Source organism: Rhinatrema bivittatum, chromosome 17 (genome assembly GCF_901001135.1).
Source record: "Rhinatrema bivittatum chromosome 17, aRhiBiv1.1, whole genome shotgun sequence".
In the NCBI taxonomy this organism is placed as follows: Eukaryota; Metazoa; Chordata; class Amphibia; order Gymnophiona; family Rhinatrematidae; genus Rhinatrema; species Rhinatrema bivittatum.
Genome location: NC_042631.1, coordinates 29,619,814 through 29,643,695, shown reverse-complemented (window position 1 = coordinate 29,643,695; position 23,882 = coordinate 29,619,814). Strand labels below are relative to the sequence as shown.

Sequence of the window (23,882 nt, the reverse complement as noted above, 5' to 3'; positions counted from 1 at the left end):
AGTTATATAAGGTAGTATTATAGATATAAATGCTTAACACGCGTGCATGCGTCCCCTTCCCTGTGGAGCATTCTTCTGTACCATTGCACTCACCCTCCCCTGATCACGCCTCCTCTCCCCATCCACCCACTCTCCTGCCACGGATCCTCTTATCTATTCCCTGCGGTGGGCAGGAGGAAAGCGGAGCAAACCTGCCCTCCTGCAAGCTAGAGTTTGTCGTCCACTTCTATTTGTTTACAGGCCCTGCAGGATCAAAAGCCGTCACCTGAACTTGAAGCTGATCTTTTTGCAAACATCATGAGATGTTTGGACAGTGCTGGTTGAAGGATTACTGGCAAACCACTATTGACGAATGCTTAAAAAAAAAAACCTTTAACAGCATTTACAGTGTCATGCATTGGTGAATAAGTGCATATGCTTTGCATATTATGTGATATCAGCTAACTTTTATTCTCACAAACGTCTTTCAACGGCTGTTCTTAAGGAGGAGAATATATTTGCAGTCAGTTTAGCAGCCTTGCAACCTCTATGGAGCAGCATGTGATGGGATAATAAGAGCGCGGTATGTTGTATTATGAACTCGACAGGGGAGGACAATAAATCCGTTTTGTCAGGTATAATAAATCAGAAGCTTCAGCATTTTTCCAATCCCCGCCCTCCCATATCAGAGGGCGAGGTAGGTCCTGTGTGTGCCATGATCTTATCTCCCCACCTCCCCATTTCCATCTCTTCTGACCCTCCGGGCTACCGGGTCAGTTTCAACCCGCTTCAGCCTTACTCGCAGCCCCGTTTAGCATGGCGTCGCCATGTGTGCTGCTGCTGGCTGTTTTTGTCCTCCTTCGGCCGTCCGCGCCCATCTCACCAGCGATCACGCGGGCCGTGGCTTCCTCTGCGGTTTGGCACAAATCCACATCCCGGCGTGGCTGGCACGTGGCACCCGGGGACCTCTCATTCTGCCCTCCCCTCCGCTGGCTTCAGCTGGACCACGCATGCAGCTGCTCTGCCCCTGAAATTGTGGAAGACGTTATCTCTTATGCCTCGCCTCGCCTCCAGGAAAAGAAAAGTCAAAGCTTGTCCGTCTAACCAAGCCTTCCCGAGACCAGGGTTCCCCCCACTTTCGGGGAGCGTGGATCACTTTTCAGTCTCCAGATATTTTGTTGATTCCCCCCCCCCCCCCACATGATTCGCTTTAAATTTTCCATGCAGTCATAAGAACATAAGACATTGCCATACTGGGTCAGACCAAGGGTCCATCAAGCCCAGCATCCTGTTTCCAACAGAGGCAAAACCAGGCCACGAGAACCTGGCAATTACCCAAACACTAAGAAGATCCCATGCTACTGATGCAATTAATAGCAGTGGCTATTCCCTAAGTAAACTTGTTTAATAGCTGTTAATGGACTTCTCCTCCAAGAACTTATCCAATCCTTTTTTGAACCCAGCTACACTAACTGCACTAACCACATCCTCTGGCAACAAATTCCAGAGCTTTATTGTGCGTTGAGTGAAAAAGAATTTTCTCTGATTAGTCTTAAATGTGTTACTTGCTAACTTCATGGAATGGCCCCTAGTCCTTCTATTATTCGAAAGTGTAAATAACCGATTCACATCTACTCGTTCAAGACCTCTCATGATCTTAAAGACCTCTATCATATCCCCCCTCAGCCATCTCTTCTCCAAGCTGAACAGCCCTAATCTCTTCAGCCTATCCTCATAGGGAAGCTGTTCCATCCCCTTTATCATTTTGGTTGCCCTTCTCTGTACCTTCTCCATCGCAACTATATCTTTTTTGAGATGCGGCGACCAGAATTGTACACAGTATTCAAGGTGCGGTCTCACCATGGAGCGATACAGAGGCATTATGACATTTTCTGTTCTATTAACCATTCCCTTCCTAATAATTCCTAACATTCTATTTGCTTTTTTGACTGCTGCAGCACACTGAGCTGACTATTTTAAAGTATTATCCACTATGATGCCTAGATCTTTTTCCTGGGTGGTGGCTCCTAATATGAAACCTTACATGTAACTAAAGCATGGGTTATTTTTCCCTATGTGCATCACCTTGCACTTGTCCACATTAAATTTCATCTGCCATTTGGATGCCCAATCTTCCAGTCTTGCAAGGTCCTCCTGTAATGTATCACAGTCTGCCTGTGATTTAACTACTCTGAATGTCAGATGCCATACGGAAAGCTGATTAATGTCATAAACAATAAGTATTCCAGAATCATTTGTAACGTATACATCTGAATATTAAATAAGGAATGGTTTCTGACATAAACTGCACTCTCACTCCTGCCCCCTCACCCTGTGGCTCCTTCGAGTGGGACCCACCACCATGGCCCCTTCTCAGATCTTCTCTCCTACCCTGTTTCCCTCCACCCACGGTCCTTCCCTGAGTGCTCACCCTCCTGCCCCTCCCTTTCCTAAATACTTAACCTTCTGCCCTGCTTACCCTCACCCATGGTCCCTTCTCTAATGCCTTTTTTTCCCCATCCTCTCCCTCATGTGGCCCCCTTCCCCAGTCCTTCCCCTCAAGGCCCTTTCCAAGTGCTTTCCCTCCTGTTCACCTTCCTGTCCGTCCTCTACAGCCCCTTCATGGCCCCTTCCCATGTGACTTCCCTGGTCTCTTCTTAAGTGCCTTCCCTCGCAGCCTTTTCTCTGGTCCTCCCCCTCCTATTCCCCTCTCTCTTAAGGCCTCCTTTCAAAGTTCTCTCCCTCCTCTGCTTTTTATCTTGCCCTCTCCTCCCTGTAGCTTCTCTCCCTTTCTCTCGGGCCAGCGTTGCAGCTGGAGACCCCGTAGCCCCCTGCCACCTCTGGTCACGTGGCGCAGTGGCTGCTGAAGATGCTGTTGGCAGTGCGCTTCCCCTCCTCGTCAAGGTGGCAATCAGCCGCACTCTCCCCCTCCCCCTTCCTCAAGCAGCAGCAGCCGTAAACCAGAGCTCCTTAGAGGTGAGCTCAGCCTTCTTTTTTTTTTTTGGTCTACAGTTGCATTTTGGGAGCCTTCCGCTTCCCCAGTGTTGGTCTCACAGACCCCTAGGGGTCCATGAACCTTAAATGGGAACTACTGCACAACACAGATTCATCCTAGTAATGTGGAAGTCTTCCTGACCATGAATCCTGCAAGGTTCATCCAGTTCTGAGCTATCTCTGTCTAAATGATGTGCAAATAACTTCTTAGCTATATATATGGAATTTACACCCAATCACCCACTTCCTTACTCCTACCTAATGTACCCGCTTCTTGTACATATTGGCTAGATAGCTACCTCCATTCATATATCACCTCTGTATGCATCCATTACTTACATATACAATGCCTTCTTATTTAATCTGCTGCGGGCCTACCTGTATAAAAACATGGACTATCAAATGCTTATAAATAAATTCCTCCCACACCAAAGTCATCGTGAGTTATGAGAGGAAGCAGAAGTTGAGCCTAGGACTGGATCTACTGTGATGCCAGTGTGGAAATTGACTGAGAAGGAAGTGATTCCCCTTTGTGCTTTTTCTAAAGCAGAAGTGATGAGTGTGAGCTGTGACAGCTCAGTAAGAAGGCACAAAGGGCAGATCGGGTAGATTGAGTGGGCCCATGTGAGAGGGAGGGGTGGGGAAGAGCTAGTTCTGGCATGTTGTAATTGATATTTATGCTCTCGTTTTTGTGCTTTGCTGTTTGATGTGTATGTTATGGATTTGCAGGTAGTATTGTTTTGATGCTGTTGTTGCTTGATGTTTATGCTGTTATATTGTAAGCTACCCTGGGTCCTTTTTTGTTTTGGAAGAGGGCGATACATAACAATAGAAATTGTTTTCCTGAACTACAGCATTGCTTTCCGGTTTTTCTGCTGGTATTAAAAAAAAAAAAAAAAAGAAACGAGTCTGGGTAACTTTTATTGGGCCTAAAATATCCTAAAAAATACACATCCATGGAAATTTCACCTTGTTTACAATAACAGGTCTGTCCTTGGGTATAATGGGCGTCAAGGTCCAAAATGTGCATCCAGATCTCGGAAATATTGTACCAGTTTCCCTTAGATTAGGATATTGCCTTTGTTCCCTCTGACGGGCTTTTAAAAATTGTGCTTTCCTGAGATTTTTCTTTCAAGTGCATTCCAACAGAAAGGAGCTGTTAGAAATTCTGTTTTACTGTGAGCAGATCCATGGCCAAAGATTCCTATATTTTTTTCATTTATTGTAAAACCATTCCTATGCGGAGTTCAGGATTTGGCTTGTTTTTGGGGGGGAGGGGGGGAGGGTTATGGCTTTTTCCCTTTCCCCAGTGGTGCTTATGAATGTTCAACGACAAGAAAACTCTTCCCATTCAAACTTTGTGGCTCGACCTCAGTCCAAATGTGCAGATCCACCAATGGTTTATTCAATCACCACCAATCTGTCTTTCCCCACAATTCAAGCCCCACTAACGATCCGTCAGTGAAAAGACTGGCAGAGGCGCTTGATGGGAAAAGGAATGCAGGCTCGGCAAAACAACCAGTGAATGCATGTGACAGGGGAACCGGTGAGCAACCTTTCTGTAACCTTTATAAGCAGCAGTGCTGCCAATAGCAACTTCTTCCATTACTAACGAGGTAGACTAGAAAAGGCCATTGCCATCGCCCATAGTGAGGAACGAGAAATAGATCTTATGTTCTTACATTTATTTATTTATATTTAGCTCACGCCTTTTCGTTAGTAGCTCAAGGCAAGTTACATTCTGTGATGATTTTTTTTCTTTTCAGGCTGTAGCGCATACAAGTTTGTACATGTATTCCGTCCCTACCGTGAGCACTGGTCTTCCATTTATCACTGGCTTCAACAAGTTTGACATGAACCAAGATACAGTCTATTACACGTCTCTGCAGTCGGCGTTAATGGGTCCAGGAAATGCCTGATGGGCAGGAGATCGTGAAAAGCTTGCTTGACTGATCACAGGAGGGATTTCTGATTGCTTCTGTGATATCAATTGTGCAGCATTACCTTCTAGACTGGGAGAGCGACCTTTAATTGTCCTCCCCGCTCCCCACCTTCCCGATCACTAGCAGACTGGAAGGTGCCCACTTAGGATTGCCACCTCACCCAGGTAACCCCAAAGAGACTGCTTCAATCCTGCTTTTGCTCCGTCGCAATCGTGTACGCAGTGCTGGCAAAACCCGGACCGGGTCAGCTTCTTCACAGGACCGTCACTGAGAAAATGGCACCTTGGCCAGGGGTTACTTCCGGTACTTCTCCTTCCCATCTAGGCTAGCGTATTCTCAGATTGACTCAAAAAATTGGCATGGCACCCAGGGTGATTGACCTTCTTGCCCAGCCACTGGTTTGGCCCTGCCTGGGTAAAGAAGCATTCCCTATCAGGTAATCCAACCGAATTATAGGGTGCCTGTGGTCTGTTAATGGTGAGAGCCAGGTTCCCGTGAGGTCAGTATGCCTCGGGTTAGCTCAGATTTTCAGTTACTCAACCGGTCTGGTGCTCAGTAGAGAGCTTTCACCTATAACAGCACTGATTCTTAAGCCTGAAATATTGGAACAGAGATAATACTGGAACGCATTCAAAGAAATGACTGGAAGTCTTCAGCAAGCTCTCCAGGGACTCTGGATTTCTAATGAATGCTGGCTTTATGCACGGCCGGTTTGAAGTAAGAGGATGAGTCACTGAACAGTAAATCTGCACTTTCTGGATTCTCTGGAAAAGGGGGGGGGGGGGGGAAATATAAACACATCTCTTTCAGTGATGGTAACCCTTCTTTCTGAAGTATGGGGCAGTGCCGACAGTGGCTGCCTCCTTTTCAAGAAATTAACAAGGCTGGATGCTGCTGTAATGTTCATTTAGCAAGAGAGCCCAACAATCTCTTCTATGCATTCAAGCCCTGTCTTCTGTCTTCACCTACAGCAGAAGACTGAGCGAGTCTGAGCAGATTCTGGAGGAATCATGAAAACCAGCTGGTAGCTCATATTAATACATGGCGAGCAAATGGAATGTGGAAAAAAAATGAAATGATCCTCTTTCTGTGGAAGCGTGCAATTTTTTTCCCTTGAAAAGTACAATTTATAAGAAGTTATAGATTCATCCTGAGAATTAATGAAAAGTCTGTAGCCATGGCCTCTATTTGGCAAAATTCCTGTGTGTCAAAAGCATCAATATCCACAAAGATTAGGTCCCGGGTCTGACTTTTCGTGACGTTGTTCAGTGTGGGGAACATTCAGCTCGGTCCTGTGGAGGTTTACTCCAATGCATGGTGTTTTTCACACCTCTGTATTTCATAGCATAGAGGCCTGTGGGATTGATTTAACTCACTGAGACTATTGTATATGTACTACACTGTATGCAAGAGCCAACAGAAACTGTGACATTCTGAGTCTTGGTTATAACGCCCCCACACGCACATATCTTAAGAAAAAACTGCCAATTATGACCCAAATCTCTTAAAAAACAAAACCCCCCAAAAAACCACCCAGACTGAAAACCAGAAAGGTTAGATGTTCTCTAGGGTTGCCACCTGGCTCTAGATTTTCAGGACAGGTTGATCCAGTCCTGCTTTTACCTCCCTGCATGCAGGTACTTGTAGTCTCGCTTTTCTTAGGGAACGCAATAGGGAAATCAGAATAAATTCCAGCATGCAATGGGGTAAAACCAGGACTGGATCAACCTGTGCTGAAAATCTGGAGCCAGTTGGCAACCCTTATGTCCTCCCAAAATCCTACTTCCACACAAAATTTGGTTCTCTTCAGTCTATCCATTAAAAAATTATTAGGAGGGGATGCACACAAACCGAATTACCCATAGAGATTTAGTACCATCATAAGCATCTGTAAAAATGGAACTGAAACTTAAAGAAATAAAAAGTCAAAATACCTATTCTGATTGGCTAGCTTCATCTTTACCTGCATGCTTTCTCCCCTCTGTGTGGACGATTATGATATTTTGTTGGCTATAGCAATTTGAATCAGCTCCCTTGTGTTTAAAGATGTATATGTTCTGAGTTGATTCATAACACTTAATGTCTATTTAAAAAAAAAAAAAAGCAAGCCTTCAAATATCAGGACTTACTGACAGTTCTGCCCCCATCAACACCAACAATTGAGATTTTGCTATCACCACAATCAACAGCAACAACATAAAATACGTCATCACCACATGCCTCTTCTTGGGAATTTAGGGTGTTACTTACAAGATCCTCCAGCAGCATTACCCTGAGAAAGCCCCAATTAGTTACATCTTGGAGGCAGGGCTATGCCTGGCTCCTCCTTTGATAAGAGACCAGGGAAAGCCAGGAGTCGTTTGGGCTATATAAGGCATTGGCAAATGTCTGCATTATCCCGCCAAGAATGTCACAGTGACTGTGGTGTGGCAGTGATCACCCCAGTCTACAACAGACAAGGAACTTGTGCCACATAATTAGAGCACAGGATCCATAATGGATTAAAGGTATTTTACTAGCACTCAAATTTTCTGTCTGACATCCATGTTCAGAATGCTTATCTGGTCGCCGCATCTCAAAAAAGATATAGTTGCGATGGAGAAGGTACAGAGAAGGGCAACCAAAATAATAAAGGGGATGGAACAGCTCCCCTATGAGGAAAGGCTGACGAGGTTAGGGCTGTTCAGTTTGGAGAAGAGACGGCTAAGGGGGGATATGATAGAGGTCTTTAAGATCATGAGAGGTCTTGAAAGAGTACATGTGACTCGGTTATTTACACTTTCGAATAATAGAAGGACTAGGGGGCATTCCATGAAGTTAGCAAGTAGCACATTTAAGACTAATCGGAGAAAATTCTTTTTCACTCAACGCACAATAAAGCTCTGGAATTTGTTGCCAGAGGATGTGGTTAGTGCAGTTAGTGTAGCTGGGTTCAAAAAAGGTTTGGATAAGTTCTTGGAGGAGAAGTCCATTAATGGCTATTAATCAAGTTGACTTAGAAAATAGCCACTGCTATTAATTGCATCAGTAGCATGGGATCTTCTTAGTGTTTGGGTAATTGCCAGGTTCTTATGGCCTGGATTGGCCACTGTTGGAAACAGGATGCTGGGCTTGATGGACCCTTGGTCTGACTCAGCATGGCAATTTCTTATGTTCTTAGGGTGTTTGTCTGTTTCTCAAGCCAGTGCAAGCTGTGATTATTGCTCAGGTTAGAGCGCAATAGCAATTCCTTCGGCTCAGAAGAGCAAGTGCTCTGACAGGTCAGAAATGCAAAACGAATACAACATTATTTATTTGTTTTCGCATTTGTACCTGGGTAAGTCCTACCCCTATGCACTTAATGTGCATGTTAGGGACCTTTAGCATATATGATAATGTGCTGTACACTGACATGGAGAAGATGTGTACTATTTAGCACATATGCAGGGGCTTTAAATTTTAGTGCCCCCTTATGAGCTAAATAATTAAATGAAATGCTAATGATCTCAGTCATTGGGAAATGTGTATTAAGACCCTAGTGCCTGGGACTAAATTTAACATGTGAAGTGCAACGCTAGCATATTGATTTGCCAGTATGAGAGGAGGCCCCAACAGCATGGCATCCCCTGCCCCATCCCTCCTGTACATAAACAGTTCCCCTCCAGCCCACCTCGGACACCCCCCTCCAAACTTCCCTATGCAGAGCTAGCAGGAGGAGGCTCTCTTACCTCCTACTGGTTCGGCTTTCAGTGACAATCGGGTGCCGTGTAGTAGTTCCCACGCACGCTACCCATCAGACTGTAAAAAGGAGTCGGTGAGCACGGCTCAGAAATGATCTGTGAAAACTGAGAAGTATCAAGAACCTCGCTCTTTATGTGGTAAATTTTCAAGTGCTCAGTCAGGAGCTACACAGGGATTCCATGAGTAGAATGGCTGAAGCAAAGTGGATTTTTGGCCAATTAAAAGTGGAATTTCTGGAGGCTTAACTTGGTCAATTAGCCGAATACATTTTTTACAAAATGGCCGTGCACGTGTGTAGCTTACACATGCGCTTTGTGCTTCCATTGGAGATGACTATAAGCATTGTGTGCAATCTTTGTCCGCTTAACCATTTGATCTTCAGAGACAAGAAGATGACTAGCTTGTGTTTCGAAGATCAGATTGAATTAGTTTGCTTGCTTATTGAGAATCTACGCATGTATGTGTGTATGTCGTAATCTATAACGTATCATTAAATGTAAGGACAGAGTCGTTTTTCCATTATCATTGAGAAGGAAAAAGAAAAACGGCCAACTGAGGGAAATTGGATCTTTTGAAGGTTATGATACTGTTTATTGGATCAACCTAAGAAAAATCCCAAAATGTAGCTTTTGTTGAGAGCATATAGATCCCTTCTTCAAATGAAATCAGAAAATCTGGCACACTGGTAAACAGTAATTCTGCTGCAGATAAAAGCCCCAACAGGAAGCAAACTTTGTATATAAAAAAAAAAAAAAAGATAAAGTCACAGAGAGAGACAGAGCAGCTCACACAGCTGACCCCAGCCTCCGCACACACAGAAATAAATCTTCAGAACCAACTGTGAAAAAAACGTCGACAAGAGAAAGCTGAGGCCATCACAGAGGCCTTGGGATCAGATCATCCTTACATAGCTTCATTTCCCTGACCTCAGGTCTGCAGGCGCAGCCCAGAAAGTTCCAGTAAGTGAGGCCTCCGTAACGGAACAACCTCCCACGCGTCTCGCAATGTTGTGGCTGCAGTTCTGGATCTGCCTCGTATCTTCTGCGTTTACAAGTGTCGGGTCATGGGGGCAGCGGTGGGAAGCGCTACTCTCTTGAGTTTAAAATTACGTTGAATCTCTTGTGGGCATGGCATGTCTCTCTCATCGCTACACGAAGCAAGACGTATCTCGTGGGGGTTTACTGTAAACAGTTTACAGCTTCTGTTAGCGGCTGCAATGGAAGAAAAGATTCATCCTTGCCTAATTCGACCTTCGGCAGTGGTACTTTTTTTTTTTTCAGTTTCCATTTATTTTAAACTCGACAAACATGCCCTGACCCCACCCCCCACCCCCCCACCAGTCCCATCCTGCTGTCAGCTGTGATTGCCCACATCCGTGGAGATGGCACGGGTTGTGTTGGCGAGAAAAGATGTTTTATTCTTAGTCAGGCGAACCCTGTGGAGGTACATTTCATTACCCAGATGTTTACACTGGGCCGCTTTCATTTCCATGGTTTACGCAGATGACATAAACAAAATATTTCACATGCATTATCAGCACTCTCCCTGTCAACATTTAGTGGCCGCTGGGACCTCCTGCCTCTGCCCTTACATCACATGGAGCTCTTTTCTCTTTTGCAATTTTCTGTAGCTTATGAATTGCAGACATTAGGAACGTCACTGGATGACCCAGAAGGCATGTATGGACACAAAAGAGCTGTAACCCAGCTCTGCAGGCTGCCTCAGACGTACACTACACATCTGTTTTTTTATGGTCTTGGATGCAAAGGATACGTTTAGTCATCTTTGTGATTCTCTTCACCACCAGTTCCTTCCTGAGGCCTCTAATCCCCTGCCTTCTTCCATCCTGTGTCATGACTCTCTAGTGTACATGGTCTGCCTACATCTGTGCTAAGTAACCCCTGTAGGGTTGCTGCTGGTGCCCTTTTGAGTTGTTTTCCCTGTGTATTACCCCCAGCCACCTCTACGTCTTGTTGAGAACAGGATCTTGTAGAAACTTGCAGGAACTTTTTAAAACGTAGCTCTTGAAGATCTTGGCCATCTCCTAGTCACATGCCTCCTTTAGAAACCATGAGCATACTATCTCAGAAAGAACCCAATAACTCTACAATACACGGGATGAGAAAAATATTCGGAAGGGTATTAAGTGCATTGGTGTGCATTTCTCAGGAAGTCTAACTGTGTTACGACTGTCGCTGCCCGACGTCTCCACTCCGCTTTCCTTACCTCTCTGGCGATTCCTCCCGTGGTTGACGGACGTTTGGATGCCGCGGCATCTGCCTGTCATCCCCAGTCCGGCTTGGACGCTGCCTCCCGCCATGCTGTCCAGCTGCCTTAGGGCGCGCGCACCATGCGGCCCTGCTCCAAATACTTTCTTTGGCGCGAACCTCAGGGGCGTCCCCCTGTGATGACATCACTCATCCCGGATACAAATAGCCTACGCTACTGCTAGCTAATCGAGTTAGCAAGGATAAGGATATGGGTAATCGGTAAAGGGATTCTTTACGGATGGGATTCATCTCCGTACCTAGCTACTCTGCCTCTCCATTATTGGACTTACTCTATTCGGGGTACCCGCTCCTCGGGGGCCTCTCTCTTCTCTTTCAGGTCGCTGTCTGGAACCGGTACTCGTTCCTCGAGGGCCCATGTTCCTGGACTCGCTGCCTGAACACTACTTCTACCTGGAAGATACCGCTGCCTACACCATCAGTGAGTTACTCAGAGCTGTTCCCTGGAACCAGGTACTCGCTCCTCGAGGGCCTGCCTCTACTCCAACTCCTGTGTTTCCTACCCAGAGAAACCGCTGTGTGAGTACTCAACCAATGAGGCTCTATTCCAGAACCCTGCATATACTTCATGGTACTCACTATCTCAGTTTCTCTTCACTACAGCACAGTCATTGAGGGATCGCTGTTCTAGAGCCCTGAGGGACTACAAACCCAGCTGGGCTCCATCTCTGCTCACTACTGCCACCTCTGGTGGCTCCTCAATACTGTTAATAAAAGATCTATCTGTGTTGTGTGTCCTAAAGCTGAGCCTGACCTGTGGCCCCTCACGGGACTTCTCCCTGTGGGCGTGGTCAGCAGCCACAGTGTCCAAGGGTCCACCCAAAACCATACAAACAATAACAAACTGATCCTCTCTTCCTAGCATGGATCTTGTTCCTAGAACCTAGAGAAAGGACTGTTCCTAGTGTCGGATTCATTAACGTCATTTCTCTTTTGAGTGCTGAAAAAGCAAGAGCAGACACTTCCGCCTTTTGAGTTCTTGCACCATGACTTTCCCTGCACCTTACAATGGGAATTAAAAAAAACAAAAATGGACATAGGGAACACCGGTTACCTGCATGGTCCATCATCATTTAGGAAGCTCCTGATATGAAGTCAGTCACAAAGTTAGCAAAAGGGACCACGTGAGCATAGCAAATAACTGCGATTTTCACGCAGCGTGGTAAACAAGTGTTGCAAAAGTTGTTACTTTTTTTTTTAGTTGAAATCAGTTACAATTGCTAAGTAGCATCAAACACTTTAACTAGTTAACAGCGTGATGTTACTTCAGACCCAAGTAAAACCATGAAAGCCTGGCTGAAAATTCAGATATGAGCATCAAAATCTCTTCGAGCATTCTGCATAGGAGAAGTATGTATTTGCAAGAATTACAGCCTGCTTGATTACAAAAAAACACAACATAAAATTTAACATCATCTATAAAATAAAAGCAATAATAACATAACTCACAAAAAAAAATGCACAACTAAAAATAAAAACAAATAAAATAACTATAAGAACAACTAAAACACAATAATATCAAACGTGCTGCGGTTGACGACTATGCTACTTTGCACAGTTTCTTCTCAGGCCTAAATCGAAACCACAGACGCTTATCCCTGCTAAAATGCGTGCACAAATCTCCTATGTAAACGTATACAAATACTTCTGAAAATGTTTAAATGCAAAATTCCTCCCCAGCCCTACCCACAGGAGTCCCGGTAAAATTATGGGCGAACATTGCATGCATGCATAAAGTTTGCCCGCACATCGGGTGGGCGATGGTCAAACACCGCACTATTTAATTGGTGGAAATGCTATTGAAAATGAGTCCCCTGTATGCTTTACAGCGGCATGCTTCCAGAAACGTAATGCTAATTCTGATTGCGTTAATTCTATTAGCGCTCCCATTTACTGTTATTTCAGACTTTTCTGCTGTGGTAAGCAGGAGCCTTGGGGGCAATGAGCCTTCCTGTCTTAATCTTAATTCACAGACTCACCACCACGAAAATATTACAGACCACTTCCTTGCTTTCCTGAAGGACAACAGGATCATTGATTCCGCTGAAAGCTCTGAAACCCGTTCAGAGGCTCTGGATAGACATGATAGTGTTACGCTGCTGGGAAAGATTGAAGAGCAGATTCTAGTAGCCCACTGTCCAGTGACGACACTAAATATGATTTGGACCTCAGTTTTATCAGGCAGTAGTTCACACCCCCAAAGGATTTACTGCTTCCACTTTTCACCGATGTTAATTTGGCTTCCGCGGAGACGGTTCTCAGCGAGGACAGCCTTGCACGTTGCCGTTAATAAGAGGCACTGCTTTGGTACCCAGTGTGGGCATGGTGCCGCAGGCCTCGACCCCGGCAGATACTGCGCATCCAGGTCAGACGTCACAGCAGCACCTGGGCCCCTGGAGTTCTCAAGGAGTCATCAGGGCCTCGGCCTGCAGATCGTACCGCCATACTCCCTGTGAATTAAATAGCGCCATGTTGCAGGAAGTCACAGACTTTGCTAGGAATCCTCTGTCTTCTGGAAGAGGAGAGTAGTAAGAAAAATGAAATCACTCAGTAAGAACCCCAGGATAGTGGGGGACTGATATTTGCTAGATGTCTTGCTGATTCTGTTCAGGCACTTTTTCAGATTTCTCCCGCCGCGCTTCGCGCTTGCCCTGCACTCCCTCCTATTCCAGTCCTGTAATTCCCATCCACAGGGGACCATCGATGGTGCAGAAGGGTTTGTAGGGCTGTGATACGTCCGTGGAGGGCCAGGCTGAGAGCGGGACCTTTTCTGTGTTACTTTGTCAGCTCCGATGGCACAGATCACAGTATTTTAATTCTGCCTTAATATTGGGGTAATTTGTCCTTTCTAGAATGATGATTTCCTTTGCTGTTTAATTACTTTTTAAAATTTGTATTCATGTAGCTAGAAGGCAGTTAGGGATCCCAGCTTCGGTATTTTTGGGTTTAACCAACGCCAGACTGCACATCAAGGAGAACAAGTCAGCTATTCTTAAAAACAAAATTACTAGCCTTAGGGCTAGAAATGGCTTAATGGGGGAAGAGCCAACATGGATTTAGCAAAGGGAAGTCTTGCCTCACCAATCTACTGGATGTTTGTGAAAGCGTGAATTAATGTGAATAAGACTGAATAGGTCGATACAGTGTCAGAATGTGCACATTTTTCATTTCGTTATTTTATCCTTTGGGTTTTGGTTCATTTAACATTTGTTTCAGCTCAGTTTGTTTGCTGAACCAAAATAAACATTAAACTATAAAAAAAAAAAAAAAAACCAACCCAAAAAGAAATGCCCTCCATACCCCTGCCCATGGCCTCCCCTGGTCCCTTCGTGCCCCTTCCTTGAGTCTGCTCCAAGCTCTGGCCAGTGCCATCGTAGGACTGGATCTGTCAGGGTGGAAGCCATGGGGGTTCACTCCTACCCTTGTCTAGGAAGGAGATCCCCGTGGAAGGGGTTAATAAAAAGGGACCGGGGAGTCAACGGGTGAGTCAGGTGCAGGAGTAAATAGTGCCCGCCATTTACTGAACTGAAAAATCCAAAGAATCTTCAGATTTTTCGGAATGAGGCTGTTTTGCGATTTAATGGCGATGAACCGAACTGAAAATAGACTCGTTTTGTCACATTTTACACCTGCAGTGTCTCTGGATTTTCAGAAGCTACGTGAAGTACCTCTGCTCGTATAACCGCTTAAAATTAGGAGCACACATGCACGCAGTTGGCATATTTTAAATCATGCGCACACAGTTCCTGCATACACGCTTATACGGGTGCCTGCGTGCTCGTTACCTGAAGCTTTTTCTGGTTCCACAGGCTCTGGCGTAACATATTTTAAGACTGTTCTAAGGCAGATTGTTTTCCTCATGGCAGTAACAATTACTGCACGGGGCAGGCCCCCCTGGGATGTCCCTGCCCCGGCCTCCCTATCCCCACACCCCCCGTGCTTCAGCCCGGCCTACAGCAATATTTCTCATGTGCAGCAGCCAGCGCATTGTTTTGTGTTCACCACTGCTGCGGACTGACAGCTGAAGGAAGGCGCTGGTCCTTGGCACGGGCCGCCAGCATGATCAGCTGCAGCAAGGTCTGACATGCGATGGGTCCACAGGAGAAGGAAGAGGAGGAACCGGAATAAAAAAAAAACAACAAATTCACACAGGCCAGCAAGAGGAGGAGGAGGAGGGGTGTGAGAGTGAGGAGAAGGGGCAAACTTAGACCAATACATTTTTTTTTTCCTATCGGTTCCTCCCTCTCTGGGGCTGTGCTGCTTGTCCAGGGGGCTTAATGCCCGGCACAGCTATACCGGCAGCGGCGTTCTCACTGCCAACATCTCTCCCCCCAACTCCGACTCGGATACCGCCCACCCCCACATGGCAAAAACCCGGAGTGATGATCCGACACTTCGGAACTGACAAGAAAGGCCTAGACAAAGACCTAGGTTTCTTAACTCATTATGAGCCATAAAATTATCCTGCCTTCTGATCCCCAAACCCCCTTCCCCGTCACACTGTTATTGAAATGCCTGCCATGGTTCACTTATTTTCTGGTAATGTCATCTTTTGCTCATTCTGTCCTGACCTGAGGAAGGGGAGTATTGGGGCCTAAACGCTCATCAAGAAATGTATTAAGTTAGTCCAAGAAGACGATATTATCTTATTTTTTTTTGTTTATTTAATTCTATTTGTTAACCTTCATTTCCATGCACCACTGGGGGTATCTGCAGTTGTGCTACTGCCTCGGCTTTCTTTCATCTTTTAGTGCCCCAAGCCTGTGCTTTTCTCCTCCTTCCACACCGTCCTGACACTACCCACTCCTTCACCAGTCCCTGAAAGCCCAGAACTCCCCTTTCTCACTTCCAGAAATGCCATAGGGCAATGCATTGTGCACTCACTGCGGCTTCAGGCCTGTCACTGCCTGGCTGGAGAGAGTCTGTGAGACAGAGCCATTCCCTGCAGAAGTACATTGCAGGGTCTTAGAAATGGCAGGGGAGCATTAAGCGAGGGAGGGGAGTGAGGGGATGGGGAGAGCATTTTAGGTAATAATTATCAATTCAGCCACCATCAAGAGTTCATAGCCACACCCTAAGCCAAAAAATATTTGTTGTGTGAACCCCCCTCATCTATTGGACATTGAGAACCAGGAAGTGTCATCTTCTTTATATCTCTCCAGAAGCAGCAAATGCTCTTAGGATCCAAGAAGTGTAGCTCTGCTAGTCTGTCTTTTACTCTGAGATGTAATTTGTAATGTAATAGATATTAATAAGCAGATGTCTCAGATAAAGCAGTTCACTTGCAGTGTGTGTGTTACCTCATCACTCACTGCGCCACGTCGGGCACCTCCCTTTCCCTACAAGCAGACAACCCTGGGCCACCCATTCGGGCCTGAAAGCAGCCCCTTAACCTGGAGGATTAGCTGAGGAAGCCGCTCTTTCCAAAATCCCACGTAACCTCTGCTTGGAGGATGAGTGCAAATGATTCAGACGCCCTCGTTTGCTTTCATAGTGAAACCCTCTCTCTCTTGTTGCGATATGAGTCACATTCTTGGAGCACTGGGAGCGAAACTGTTTCTGTTCGTTCGCATGGTGAAATTTCCTTACAAGAGGAATTGCTTTTCCCCCTTAGTTGTGACTAATCTCGTGTAGTGATCGCACAGCTGTGCAGGGCCTCTCCTTGCCAAGTTAGGGGCAAGCCCCGACACAGCGAAGAGCATCCAGGAAGGATGGATCGAGACTGTGGAATGACTCCCAAGCAGCTGAATGTGGTTAAAGAGAGAGATGGGGTGAGAGATCAATTATTTCCAAAGCAACAGAGCGAACTTCACAATGCATCATAATGCACGCGAGGCAAACATTTTTCAGTGAAGAGGAAGTTTTGGAGCAAGAAGGTGATGAGATGAGGCTCAGAGAGGGATAGTCTGAGGAGCAACTAGGAAATACTTCTTCACGAAATGATACCGGTGACATGGAGGTGGTTGATACAAGTGCAGTTTCAAAATTCAGGAAGGCATGAGAGAAGCACATGTAAACCCTAGGCTAGTTTGTCCAGATAGTGTTTTCAGAGACCATATCTCAAATCACAGTATTAGGTGGTGCACTTCCTTCCAGGATTCCCTGAGTGGGGGTGAGGGAAGATAACTTTCAAGGCCCTTAGCATTGTCAACACTTACCTCCCAGTTCAAAGTGATTGTATATAGCAGTGATGATAACAGCACGGATGAGTGTTAGAGTCGCTAAGCAATAAGAAGACACACGGGAAGCTAACTCGGTTGCCAACATTACTTTTACTGAGATGATGTGCAGGAATGAAATGATCTTTACAGCTGGTTGATTCACTTAACGATGGCACAAGTGATGCTCCGCAATAAATGTGTGCCGTCCCCTAGTCTTGTTTAAAGTTTAAGATGGTAAAGGCAGTTGATTCAGTCTTTAATTTGATGTATTCCCCGTCCTACTGGTGTAGGGCAAGTTCAAAGCTTCCCTCCCAGTGAAGGTAACATTTAAAGATGAAATCCAATTTTAGATACAGTCCTTTATCTCCTACCTCTCCATGCTGCTTTCTCATGCTCCACAGTCTCCTTGCAGTACCTGAATGGCACCTGTTATTCTCCTCTTCTCCCTTTCTAGTACCGGAACGATACTGCTGTTGCTCTTCGTCTCTCAAAATCTCCAGGAGATGTTCATGAGGTCCATCCCAACTCCTTTCTCCCCAGGGCCAGTGCAAGAGTGTTTGGCACCCTAGGCAAACTTTCGATCATACACCTCCCTCCCTTCTTTGGCAGTATTTGATCTGGCACAGCACTCCTCTAGGCCTCCCCCCAAGACTTGCAGCTCTAGGCAATCGCCTTGTTCACCTAATGGAAGCACCAGCCCTGTTTCTCCCTTCTCTCCTTCTGCTTTGGAAGGCTGTAAATCATCCCTCTCCACAGAGCCCAATGACCTCAGATTCCTCTTCGGTAAAGGGAGCTTCTCCCGCTGTAGTTAGGGCAGAGAAAAGAAAGTAACTGAGTCCCCTAGTTAATGGGAACTCAGAAGTCAAAGAAATCAGCATCAAAATAAAAGGTTCCATGAAGGCATCAAGACCCAAAACAGAAAAATCAGGACAACCATGGCCTGCTGCCCCTGAAAAAGAAAAATTGAAAATCCACAGCATAAAATAATGGTCAGAGTATTTATATTGAAGGAGCTGACCATGTGCACTCTCCCACAGGGGGGGCAGCTACCTGGTAGAGATCTAATAGGATCTCCACACACACAAGATCCTTAGTTGCGAGGAAGTGAAGGGAAAACCAGAGATCATAGGGTCTGCAGGAAAGGAAAATGGACAGACTTTAGATGGGCCTTGTGGGCTTTATAGGGGTGGCCTCTGGTTTTACACTCAAAGAGGCCCCCATGTCTACTGACTTCATGTTAGGTTGCCCTGCACTGCCAGCCAATCAGATGTTTTCCTATTGGCACCATCAGTTTTCTCACACCAGCTGGCAAGTGTCCGATCGACTGGAAGATTGGGAAGGAGAACCTCATACTCTTCAGCTATTGCTGCCAGCCCCCCCCCCCCCCTTCACTCTGCTGTTCAGCCCCATTCTCCCACTTGAGGCCTCACATTGACTTGCTCCGGGCCCTGGACTGCTTGCCACCTTGCAGGGCTGCATAGGAAGGCAGAGGGCTGTTCTCTGTTGAGTGATGTGCTTGCATTAGCCCTGTGGGCACATGCCTAGCCAGGGTCGACAGTTCTGGGATAAGGGAGGGAGGAGAATGAGGGTGTGCTGGAGCCAGGCTTGGGTATAGAGGGGAGAATGCTGAGGTCATCCATGGAATGGGGCCGTTTTCTTTAGTTAAGATAGTGAAGGTCAGCTGCTCTCTGCTGAGCTTGTTTCCTGGCTGCAACCAGTGCCAAACCAAGATACAGATGCATTGAAGTTATTTCAGCCTCTGAGGCCTTTCTATGGCATTTACAGATGTTTCCTCCTGTGCTGAGAGCGGATCCCCTCCTGCTTTCAAAGACAATTCATTAGAGACAGAGTGGGAGAAACTTTTCGGAAGCAGATGAGCCTCTGGCTTGACTTTTTTGTAACCATGCCTTCCTTTCACAGGCTGTACTGTCCGTTGTATGTTGCACTGGCGGGAAACCTGCTTGGCTCTATGCTTGCCATGACTTGCATACCCTCACAAACCAAACCGAGGTCAGGAGGCCTGGACCCTTCACAGGGTGAGTGTTTCAGGCGGGTTTCCCCCAACAGCGGGAAGCTGCTTTCATGTCGTGCTATCACACCGATTAAAGCAAACCTTGGGGAATTTCTGGCTGTTGTGATAAATAATGATTGAATGGTCCCAGGTAGCATGTGAATATTAAAATAAGCTCGAGGAGCTGTCAAGCACAAGAATAACATTTTAATTAAAATACTCTGGGCTTTTAATTTTTTTAAAAATTTGATCATGCTACCATTACAGACTGCAAACCATCCTGCATCACCTTCCAGCAGTTCCTGTGAGATCTCGGCGCGCATTGCACACTGGAGGAAGAGTGGGCTGGTGGCTAGAGCAATAGGCTGAGACCAGGGTTCAAACTCCTTTGACCTTTGTGCAAGTGGCCTTATCTCCCATTGCCTCAAGTAGATTGTAAGCTTTTTGGGGGCAGGGATTTATTTTATCTGAATTCTAAAAATGCTGTAAGTGGTCCTGAGCATTATTTAGAAAGATGGGCTCATTTTTTTTAATCCCAATTTGCTGAGCAGTTAAAGGGACCTTCTGGCACTAAAAGTCACTTTCTAAAAAGACTTCCCAACTTGTGTCTGCCCAGTTTGTCACTTTTATTACATGCTCAGCTGCTGCACAGCCAGGGATGATCATTTCTTGATCTAATGATCATTATGATGGTGCCCAGGCCATTCTCTGAATTATGTCAGATCCTGAGAGAATTACCCTGAGCTCTGCAGTCATAGAATACGTTCAATTGCTGGATAACTGCCTTCCCCTCCGTGCTACTAACAAGCTCACGAGAGAGGTTTGTGCTCCATCTAGAATGCTTTACAAAAACACATACCAAGCCTGTCCTGGGGGACCTCTAACCAATCAGCCTTTCAGGATATCCACAATGAATATGCATGAGTTAAATTTGCATGCAATGGAGATAGATTTGCATGCACATTCATGAGATACGTGCGTACCGCCGAAACGAATGGAGCGACGAATGCACATCCCTACTTACGTATCACAGGAATGCGATGTCTTTAACCTGCTGTGATAAAGTGCATCCCCACATAAAGCCATGGCCCTTTTTATCCTTGCAGGCAGCAGCGTGTTTAACGTCAATGAAATTGTGCGTCTGATGAAGTTTCCAGGAGTGATGCCAGTTTTTGCAATTAAAGTCATTTCTGGACTTCCTACAGGTAATTTTCCCTTCTGTTTCTGGCAGCAGATCTTCAGAAAGCTTCTCAAACTGTGTTCCATGGCCCTGGTTTAACAAATAGCATGGCTGGGTTTGCAAGGCCTGCTTCCTGCACAAACCACAAGAGATGCCAATTAATATGATTGCTAATTGTTCTATGAAGGCAGTCCCCCAGAGATGCCACATCCCAGTAAACTGCATGCATGTAAGATATGATAACCAGATGGTTCTGTGGTTTAAGGCACGGGTAAGCTACTCTGGTCCTGGAGTGTCATAAACAGGTTTTCAGGATATCCACAATGAATATGCATGAGGTATATCTGCATGCATTGCCTCCATTATATGCAAACATGTCTCATGCATACTCACTGTGGATGTCCTAAAACCTAGAGCTGTTTGTGGTGCTCCAGGATTACCCCTAGTTGAAGGGATAAGTTGAACTAGTCCTGGGTTTGCCCCACTGCTTGTCTGAGGAACTGTAATGAGGATAAAACTGTGTGACATGGAGCCATTTGGTGACTTTAAGATGACCCAGAAGGCAGCTGACCAGCAAGCACATAAACTTGTACAGGGCTTGGATGAAATTCTGAGCTGTTAGTATGCATGGGATTTTAATGGGTCATCTTAGTATGCATGGGATTTTAATGGGTCACTATTAATATTTAAATATTTTGGGGGCTGCACCATGGTTGTACCTAATGCCAACATGGCACATGAAGGCCTTAAACCTTTCAAATAATCAACAAACATGTCACAGGTGATCTCTTTTATCTGGACTAACACAATGTGTCTGTGGCTAGCTTTCAAGAGCTTTTTCCTTTTGTCTGACCTCTTGAAAACTAGCCACAGATGTAATGCATTACTCTAGTAAAAGGTATCGCCTATGACGTGTCCCTTGATCCTTATTCCTAGACCTTCAAGAGACTAGCTTGGCAACCAGAATACTTTGCACAACATAATCATTAGCTGGGTCAAATAAGGAGTTAAAAGGCCGAAACGCACAAAACTAAAATGGCAGCAACCAACGCTGAGGAAAAACAAGTGCCATTTTGGAGGCAGTTTTACCAATCCTGGAACGTGGCGTGTAACCAAAGTGCTTTCTTTGTAATGGCTGTTTTCCCGGGGAAGTGGCTCCAAATGGCTCCGATTTTTACACTTCCCATGACAGGAGCAAACCTCGCTCGTAAGCACGGGTGTGTTGGACGTGTTCAAGTGATGGGACCCTGAGTCGATGCTGCGGCACTGTTTGGTGTGTGTTTGTTGCATGGATTATTATCTGTGTGTGTGTGTGTTCTCTGGGGGCGGTCAAGCCTTTTTTTTTTTTTTTTTTTTGCTGATCAGATAAAGTCTAAGGATTTCCCATCCCCCCAAGCCTTGCCAACCTCCGTTCACTGCAGCTGCACAGTACTGACCAACCCTTCTGCAGAAGGCTTTGCTACCACCCACCAGCTGTTTCCAATCCAAATGAATGCTTTCATGTTCTCTTCAGATAAAATCCCAAGTAAGCAGCAGTGTTATTTGTCTAAATTATATGTAAATACTAATTACAGATTTTCTCCTGCTCACATGGTAAAATACAGCCTTGCAGCATGCATAGAATTACGCCTGTAATTTCCTCAGTCACGCAATATTTGTTTGGGAAAAGCTTGAAAGCTCAGCGAGCTGTTTGGAGGTGCGATGCATTATAAGAGGTGACAGTTATCTGGTAGGACCGCGTAAGTCGTCTGGCGTGAGAGAGAAGGTACAGGGATAAGCAGAGGGCTTTAGCAGGGAGTCAGTGTCCTATGCACACTCTTTCACGGCCGGTTTCAGGGTTTTGTTTTGCATTCATTACTTAGGGGATAGGCAACGTGGGCCCATGCGCCTAGGGCATCAAATTTTGAGGGTGCCCAAAAAAGCTTCAACGCCTCCTGCTGCTTTCAACTTTCCAGGAAGCAAAAACCCTCGCTCCTCTGCCTGTGGGTGCTGTGGTCTTAAGTCCGGCCCCTGTCTGAAATCATTATTCCACCTTTTTTTATGTTTCAAAGTCAAAGTGATCCTGTGCTCTTTTAACCTCTTTATGGCCAGCGACACTCAGCTTGCTGATTCACCCCAACCAAGGTGGAGTGAGTGGACTGCAGCTTAGGGTTGCTGCCTGACAGCTTGTCACACGGAACAGGCGAATGCAATGCTGGTTTTACCCCACTGCGTGAATAGACCTGCACGCCTGCTTTCCTTAAGAAGTCGGCTAAATCCAAGACCACATTCACCTCTTCCTTATGAAATTGAAACAGCTGTATCTAGGGTTGCCACGTGGCGCCAAGGAAGCCATTTGAATTTGAGTTTGCAGCTAAGGTGCCTAGGTACCTGATGTGACATGAGTAGTGGAAGGCAGTTTCCCAGAACAAATGGCATTGGTGAAGGGTCTGGTGATGTCCACCTCATCACAGAGGGAGAAACCTTTACATGGAAGAATTATAGAATAGATCTTCCTTCCGGGACCACAGTAGGATTCTGAAGACCATTGTCTTGAATCAGTAAAATTCCTGAGCTGTGTAAATGGGTGAATATCCAGGAAAAGTGTTGGTGTGGAAATATGGGCGTTTATAGTCTTCCATACTAACAGTAAGAAGTCAATTGGGGAAGAACGTAAGAACTACTTTTTAATATCTATCTCTTACCTCTTTGTCGACTTCTAGATGGTTTAAACTTATATTTCAAACTATACGCAGACGATATCCAATTTATCCTACCTTTCACTGAAACATGGCCCAAAACACTTTCACTACTTCAAATTTATCTAGAAACAATAAAAACCTGGTTAGCTCACAATCGACTCAAACTGAACGCAGCGAAAACAGAACTAATTTACTTATCTACTATTCCTGATTCCACTCAACGCCCTCCAAAAACATTCACTTTTGATGGACAATCTATATCAATAACTAACCGTGCTAGAAACCTTGGCATAACAGTAGATTCTAAGTTATCTCTATCAAAACACATATCAGAAACAGTCAAAAAATCATTTTTCAAGATACACATGTTAAAAAAACTAAAGCCACTTCTGCTGTCATCAGACTTCCGAACCGTAGCACAAGCTTTAATATTATCAAATCTGGATTATTGTAATGCACTATACATTGGACTCCCACTATCATCTTTACGCCCACTTCAGCTTATCCAGAATGCTACTGCTAGACTGATTTTCAACCTTCCTAAAAGAGAACATATCTCCCCAGTACTCCAACATTTACACTGGCTTCCCATTACTCACCGCATAAAATACAAAATCTTAACCACTATCCACAACCTACTTTATAACCCCAATTCTATATGGCTCTGCTCTATGCTACACATATATAAACCAACAAGACAGCTCCGTTCCACAGACAAATGTTTACTGGAAATTCCGTCAGTCAGATCTACTAGCTTAGCCCTAACAAGAAACAGAGCTTTCTCAGTTTTTGGTCCTTCCTTGTGGAACTCTATACCAGACAGTATCCGAATGACATCTAATCGAAACGAATTCAAAAAGATGGTTAAAACCTTTCTATTTAATGAAGCATACAATCTCAGTACCACTATTTAAATGTTTACTCT

The 23,882-nt window shown here is 45.4% G+C and overlaps 1 protein-coding gene across 6 annotated transcripts in view; it reads left to right on the top strand.

Annotated features, from left to right (window-relative positions):
• SLC22A18 (solute carrier family 22 member 18) overlaps positions 1–23,882 on the top strand; it is a 161,231-nt gene that overhangs the window by 91,522 nt on the left and 45,827 nt on the right. For all 6 annotated transcript variants that reach the window (XM_029582300.1, XM_029582297.1, XM_029582295.1 and 3 more), the window contains 2 exons: positions 19,006–19,121; positions 20,203–20,301. In XM_029582300.1, the coding sequence (XP_029438160.1) occupies positions 19,006–19,121; positions 20,203–20,301 (215 nt within the window). The remainder of the gene's footprint in view (positions 1–19,005; positions 19,122–20,202; positions 20,302–23,882) is intronic.